The following is a 7,223-nucleotide window of genomic DNA, read 5'->3' as shown; positions in this document are numbered from 1 at the left end:
CTTTGTGGTTTTCATGGTGAATATTTACATGGCTGCCAACAGTCTTAATAAATAGCCCAGGTGTATTGAGTTAAATTGTATCTATTGGAAAGTTCACACTGATGACACAAACAATCAAATAGATGTATCTCCTTATGTACTTCACCCTTTTCCTTCTGTTATTACATTTTGACCAAAAATGCATGTAGTGTTAAAACTTTAATATCTGATGCAATAACATTTAATAAAAATTAAAAATATAGTTAAATGGAGCAAAGTACTCCAAAAATAGAATGAAATGCATGGTCAATAGTGTAATAAGGTTATGGATATTTATGTTCATATACATGGACCGTGACATAACTGCTGTTGCAGTCTTTGCCTTACATGTTGTAGTTGTACTTACTGTTACGGCCAGCCAGCACATACCAAGAGCACCATAAGTCAATACAAGAATCCAATCAGTTCAACAAGACAAGTGACTGCATGGTCATCCTTCACGTTGCTCCAAATGTCTGTGTTAATACATGCAGTGGCAAGCCAGAATGTCTCTTTGGCGTGAGCTAGAGACCTGGACTCTGTAGTTAGTGAGCGTTTGGAGTTTTACAGTCAGCTCAGGGAGCCGAGGACTGCTGTCCAGGATCTCCACATCCTTCAGGTCCACCAGCTTGTGAAGGCTTAAAAAGTCTTTCTTTGGCACGTGCTCATGTCTGATTTGAAGACTTTGGAGATTGGGAAACAGCTGTGGGATTAGACCAGTAAGGGCCCCTAAATACGAAGGCCAGGGGTCTATGTGAAGGCGGAGGAGATCGGGAAGCTGCAATGACACGGTCGCCATCTCTTCTGAGGTTATTCCTCCGACGCTGAGCGTCAGACTGGTCACTGTGGATGGAAGAAAGCATGCATACTTGTGAACATTTGGACCCTTGATGATGACCAAAGATGACAGTTGACGGAGGTCACTCAGCCATGCTTTCAGGTTTGCAACAACAGGCCAAAGGTGAGGTATCTGATCATCAGAGTGCTTGTAGACAAGAACAAGAGTCTGCAGGTTAGGCAGCAGCTCCATTGCACCCTGTGGCAATGAATTATCACAGTGAATGAGCTCAAGACTTGTCAAAGCATTTCTTCCCACGGGTGGAACTGCTGTGATGGCAGTTTTCACACAAGATTTCTGGCCACAAGTCAATGACAGATGCTTAAGCTTATCCAAGCAGCAAAGTATGGAATGGATGATCAGCATAGGTTCTTGGTTGATTCCAGTCTGGTGACACACTAAAGATGTAAGATTAGTGAAATGGGAGAGGGTTGAAATAGCCTCTTTAAATTTAGAGGGGAATTTGACGTTGCAAATGCTGAGGTGAGTCAGCCGATGAGCTTCACACATGAACTTGGACGAGTCCAGGAACAGAGAAGTGGAGCTGCACCTTACAGACAAACGCTTTAATTTGCTGAAGTTCTTGAGACAATCCAATGTCTCTTGGGAGCTTTGGTCCACAACCAATGTGGTGATGGACGGAAGGGACACAGCGAGCTGCTTCCAGTCCTTCGCTCTTCTGCTCCTCACCACCACGCTGGTGATCTTTCTTCGGCGCAAAGTGCCCCAGAACTGATCACTGTAAGCTTTTGGAAACCCCACAACAACTGTCCAGTTTTTCCAGAGCGATCCGCAGTCAATGAGTTTCTTGAAGTACGTACAAGTCGCCCTGACTCGGTGCTTGTCCGCGACGCATAGGTATCCAAACACGTGGGTCCACACTTCTGACGGAAGGTGGAGGGGGGAAAGCTTCATTATGTTTTTAGAAATGATAATGACTATAAAGCGTTATTGGATTATCGACTTAAGAGGTCAACACTGCGTTGTTTTCATGTTCATGGACTCGAAGCATTTTCTAGCTATACGCCGTCAAACCAATATATTTTCTGCTCTTCAAAAAGCTTCCCAGAGCACATTACCGCCACCTGTCGACTGGGAGTAGTAACGACTTCTGCCTGGTAAAAAAAATGATTGACACTGAGTGTATCCAATTGCTGATAGACCTACGCCCACTTTTCTAACGCGATTGGTCAGCTAGTTGCGTATAAGCCCTTATCGCAACGTTTCCCTTCCTCTTTCTTTCACGCGACCCTTCGGTGCGGTAAGGCTCCTTCTTTCCGTCTCCAAAAAGAAAAGCTGAAAATAAAATAAACGTATTTTAAGTGTAAATAACCTACTGGCTTGCTGTGAGCTTATTTGGAATATCGAAAACGTACTGGTATTATATTACATGGTTAGGAAGTATAACGTATTTTGGTACCACGCATCGTGGCCTGTGAAGCCACGAGCTAGCTTGCTCGCCGTCGGCTAACATTAGCTAGCATTTTAGCACATGTAATGTTGGTCATCACACTTAATGCGTTCATAAAGTTAACGCCGTTTTCTAAAAAAATACGAATTGTTTTGTTTGGTTGCAGATACTTCCTTGTCTTTAAAACAGCTCTTGAGCGAATCCTTGGAAGCACTGCAAAGATGCCCAGGGAAGACAGGGCCTCGTGGAAGTCCAACTATTTTATGAAAATCATCGTAGGTATCGTCTAACAAACCTAATTTTTCGGTGCTATCCATTCATAAGGTTTATTATTATTATTATTATATTTTACCACAACTGTTTTTTTGTCTTTGTAGCAACTCCTGGATGACTACCCAAAATGCTTCATTGTCGGAGCAGACAATGTGGGTTCCAAGCAGATGCAGACCATCCGCTGTTCGCTGCGTGGCAAAGCTGTGGTGCTGATGGGTAAAAACACCATGATGCGCAAAGCTATCCGTGGCCACCTGGAGAACAACTCTGCTTTGGAGAAGTGAGTTTATGATGCTACAAGGTTTGATTTGTAAAATTGCAGGAAAAGTTACAGTGCAGCCTGTGCGTTGCTGTGTTGTCGTTCCCCCTGCAAAAAATAACATGTTTCCAGCTATCCCTGTCTGTCTACATCTCCAGGCAGCCAGGGACGTAAGGTTTCAGACAGTCCTAGCTTACATGATGTTTGCATGCTTAGCCTGGCAATAATTTGACAGCAATCTTTGATTTTAACAGGCTCCTGCCCCATATTAAAGGAAATGTTGGTTTTGTCTTCACCAAGGAGGATCTGGCAGAAGTTAGGGACATGCTATTGAACAACAAGGTAAAACGCAACCTAAAAAGCAGACGCATGTGTTAAATGCCAATTTTGTGACACCCGCCACAGGGGAAGTGGTCAAAGTAGTTTTGATGGTTGTCACTTGTATATGGGGGTCTTATGCAGGTTAAGTTACAGTACAGCTTGTGTGGTGCTGTGTTGTCGTTCCCCCTGCAAACAATAACCTGTTTCCAGCTATCCCTGTCTGCCCAAACTTTTTGACTGCCAGGGACGTAAGGTTTCAGACAAAGTGTCATAATGATCAGTTGAAGAATCACATTGGTGGATCTTTCGTAGATCTAAGACTTGCAATGTATACAGAAATAATACAATGAAAACAGAGAATCCAGTAGAGTAGAGAATCTATCTGTTTGCTGATGCTTAAGCAAGTGACTGTTCTGGAATTACCAGGTGCCAGCTGCTGCCCGTGCGGGAGCCATCGCCCCCTGTGATGTGACTGTGCCTGCCCAGAATACTGGGCTGGGTCCCGAGAAGACCTCTTTCTTCCAGGCTCTTGGCATTACCACCAAGATCTCCAGGGGCACCATTGAAATCCTGGTAAGATTTAATAAATCAAATGCAAAGTGTCAATGTACGGGATATAAACCGGATTGTCTTCCCTCAGAGTGATGTCGGCCTCATAAAGACTGGCGACAAGGTTGGTGCCAGTGAGGCCACGCTGCTCAACATGTTGAACATCTCACCTTTCTCCTATGGACTCATCATCCAACAAGTGTATGACAACGGCAGTGTCTACAGCCCTGATGTGCTTGATATCACTGAGGCCTCTCTGCATGCCAGGTTCCTGGAGGTGAGCAATTCTTCAGAGCCATGTCACAATTTGGATGCATCTGTCTGCTCACTTTAATAAATAAATCTTTTTAGGGTGTGAGGAACATCGCCAGTGTGTGTCTTCAGATTGGCTATCCTACACTTGCCTCTGTGCCCCATACTATCATCAATGGCTACAAGAGGGTCCTGGCTGTCGCTGTGGAGACGGATTATTCTTTCCCTCTGGCAGACAAGGTTTGTATATAGTGATAAAATGTTCAACTTATTTCAGACTGATAATTGAAGATGTAGTTTTGTCCAGTGTCCAATTAAATGTCTTGGTTCCAGGTTAAGGCCTACCTGGCTGACCCATCTGCCTTTGCTGCTGTAGCAGCACCAGCAGCAGCTGTGACTTCTTCTGCAGCTCCAGCAGCTGCTGCAAAGGAAGAAGTCAAGGAGGAGTCTGAGGAATCAGATGATGACATGGGCTTCGGGCTGTTTGACTAAGTGTCATGGATTGACTAGTCAATAAAGTGTCAAAACATGGAGTCTAATTGTTTTAATGTGATGTATAGTCCAGGCTAGTCATGCACTTTGTTGCTTGTAACTTGACAATCAACCCATCTATTATGAATCAACTGGTTTAATCTGCAGGCCCAAGCAAATGTTTGATCAGATTAGTCACGGCAGTGAAAGTAGTAAATCACCTAGAAATTGGTTTGTTTGGTTAGCTGGTGTGGAGTGTCACACGGATAATGGTGGTTTAGCTAGTGTAACTGGCTCAAATTAGGTCAATGGCTATTGATTTACGTACGAATAGATGCTTGGGGAATGCTCCCCAAATAATAAGGTGAGGCCATAAAATGTAATTTGTCCATTGGCCCCTCATGGTTTTTTGACAGCAGCATAAGTTAAGCAGGAAGACAAACGCCTTCAAGATATTTCTATGCTCTGAATGCATTTGACTGCCAAGATGGCGGATTATCTACTCGGTCACCAGGAGGTAATTAGACTTGCAACAAAGTATCAGATTTTTTTTCCCCTGGAAAAGGCTGTATGTATTTCGTATAACAGGCGAAACACTTATTTTCCTGTTAATAAACAGGACTAAAGTATTTGAATACATTTTGTATCAAAAGTCAATTAGTATCTTGATGAGCATCTTGTTTACCAAAAGTGAATTATAATGAGCAACTTGGATGAACATTAAAAACCCTCCTCTGGTTCGACGTGTGCACCAGTTTGTAGGACACATGGACAACATAATTGGATGAAGTTGAGGTTGGTTTGCATGAAGTATGTAATGCCCCTGGACCAAAGTAACTAACCTTAAGATAGATAATGGACACAACGGAAAAACGGAAACAGGACGTGACGCCATTTGTTACCGTAATTGCGCAGTTCAGATGCGCATCAACACAGTGGGAAACATCCACTATGGCTGAGGTACGACATTTTGGTATTTATGACTATTTTGACATACCCTGACTGTCTTGGGTGTCTTACCAAATAAACACATTTAGGGCCATTTGTTGTCTGTGATGTCGCGAAACCGTGTTCGATTTTACCGCGGCCTAGCTTGTCCAGTGTTGTTAGCAAGAGTGAGGCGTCACTTTACAATTAATGTGCATGATGCTAACGTCAACGACAAGCTAATTACTAGCTCGTTTAGCTTCCCACAGACAATGCTGTTTTGTCTGCTTGTGTTGCAAAACGAAATATTGTTTATTTGTTTTTGCAGATTCACAGCTTACATGAGCTCCAGAAGCCTGTTGTCGCCTCCAAGGTGTTTATCCAGAGAGACTACAGCTCGGGAACTATTTGCAGATTCCAGAGCAAGTTTCCTTCAGAACTTGAATCAAGGGTGCGGAGTCGGAAGTGTAATCCGGGTGCAAGGTTTATAGAACTCTAACTTGTTATTCCCTTTGCTTTTAGTTGGACAAGCAACATTTTGAGGAGACCATCCAGACTTTAAACAACCTGTATTCTGAAGCAGAGAAGATTGGGGGGAAGTCCTACATGGAGGGCATCCTGGCCTGCCTCACCGCCTACACCTTATTCCTCTGTGTGGAGACCCACTATGAAAAGGCAAGTTTAGTTTAACCACTTTCGTTATGAGATCAATGAGCATACCCCTTCTTTGTGCAGGTATTAAAGAAGGTGTCCAGATACATTAAGGAACAAAATGAGCAGATATACGCTCCCAGAGGACTGCTGCTGATTGACCCCATAGAGCGAGGCCTCAGAGTTGTATCCTTTTAAGGGTTCAACCCACACCTTGCTTTTTATTTCTCAATTATTAACATGCCTTTTTGAGTTTTCCTTAACCGGACATCTTTCAGGTGGAAATTACCATCTTTGAAGACAGTATTAACTCTACAAGATAAGGGAAACTGTGGGTATGTTTTATTTGGTCAAATTCAGTGTAAAAGTTTATCTGCTTATTTATCATTTATTCTGTTCAGGATGAGCACTAGTTGTCATGTGCGGAATCATACCATCAAGATGTCTGCCTCTCCTGAATGGATGTATATAATGGCGATTTTTTTTTGTATTTATATATTGTACATCCCACTGATGGCCTGTCCATTTCTTAGTACACGTGGTTACTGTGTGTCTTTTTAAACTCAAGCTGATGTAAAAAGCTGGGCTTTTCACATGGTGCCATTGTGTCAAATGTATCTTGATAATGGTTAGATTGGTGTAGTGTTGCTATTAGGGGGGTTTGCTATAGACTCGAGTGGTCTGTATATCAGGAAAGTAGTACTTTGCAGTATGAACCTGTAGGCTGAGGCAAATGTGTGCAAGAATGTAATTTTTACTGGATCAACATAAAGGGCAAAACATTTTTAATTTTTTTTAAACTGGAGATGTTTTGTGACTCCTAAATTGATATGTTTACTTGTTTTATATTATATATCCTTTGTATAGAAATTAATCCTCTCAGCCTCGAAAATACAACCAATCAGCTTTCTTCTACATCTTGTTATATAGTGAATGTGTTTTGTATGATCGTCTCACCACAGAAAACACTCCACATTCCACTCATGCTTGCTGTTGTGGGTGTACCTTTTATCTTAAAAATGTGGTGCTTTTTTCCCTTGTGGCCCTTGCGTATCACTTCATTTGCATTTGCATGTATGGCATTTAACGTGGATTACAATCATTGAATGTTAATAAATATGCAGTACATGTTATATCATTTGTCATGTATTGCTTTCATTCTGATGTAACATAGCATATTCGATTTCGACAGTTGCACCTGTATACAGTAGTGGCAGTTAACCTATCTTTCTACCTAGAAATCAATAGTTTAA

General features: G+C 42.3%; 2 protein-coding genes across 4 annotated transcripts; both read left to right on the top strand.

Annotated features, from left to right (window-relative positions):
* Window positions 1-2,090: 2,090 nt before the first annotated feature.
* Window positions 2,091-4,454, top strand: rplp0 (ribosomal protein, large, P0). 2 transcript variants are annotated; one of them, XM_058054928.2, is made up of 8 exons: window positions 2,091-2,117; window positions 2,434-2,542; window positions 2,645-2,820; window positions 3,054-3,141; window positions 3,547-3,693; window positions 3,761-3,946; window positions 4,021-4,161; window positions 4,255-4,454. In XM_058054928.2, exons 2-8 carry the CDS (start codon window positions 2,489-2,491, stop codon window positions 4,411-4,413), a joined length of 951 nt encoding a protein of 316 aa, XP_057910911.2. In that variant the 5' UTR covers window positions 2,091-2,117; window positions 2,434-2,488; the 3' UTR covers window positions 4,414-4,454. The 2 variants fall into 2 exon arrangements, with proteins under 2 accessions (XP_057910911.2, XP_057910912.2); XM_058054929.2 differs by lacking the exon at window positions 2,091-2,117 and having other exon boundaries at window positions 2,434-2,546.
* A 142-nt stretch (window positions 4,455-4,596) lies between these two features.
* Window positions 4,597-7,103, top strand: LOC131106133 (golgin subfamily A member 7-like). 2 transcript variants are annotated; one of them, XM_058054931.2, is made up of 6 exons: window positions 4,597-5,352; window positions 5,648-5,770; window positions 5,842-5,994; window positions 6,055-6,156; window positions 6,249-6,301; window positions 6,372-7,103. In XM_058054931.2, the coding sequence occupies exons 1-5, from the start codon at window positions 5,248-5,250 to the stop codon at window positions 6,291-6,293; spliced, it is 528 nt and encodes a 175-aa protein (XP_057910914.1). In that variant the 5' UTR covers window positions 4,597-5,247; the 3' UTR covers window positions 6,294-6,301; window positions 6,372-7,103. The 2 variants fall into 2 exon arrangements, with proteins under 2 accessions (XP_057910914.1, XP_057910913.1); XM_058054930.2 differs by having other exon boundaries at window positions 6,249-6,305.
* Window positions 7,104-7,223: the final 120 nt, after the last annotated feature.

The sequence above is a fragment of the Doryrhamphus excisus genome, linkage group LG18, assembly GCF_037039965.1.
Source record: "Doryrhamphus excisus strain RoL-2023G ecotype Guam linkage group LG18, RoL_Dexc_Guam_v1.1, whole genome shotgun sequence".
Lineage (NCBI taxonomy): Eukaryota > Metazoa > Chordata > Actinopteri > Syngnathiformes > Syngnathidae > Doryrhamphus > Doryrhamphus excisus.
The sequence above is the reverse complement of the archived record's forward strand: the minus strand, read 5'-3'. Positions and strand labels throughout refer to the sequence as shown.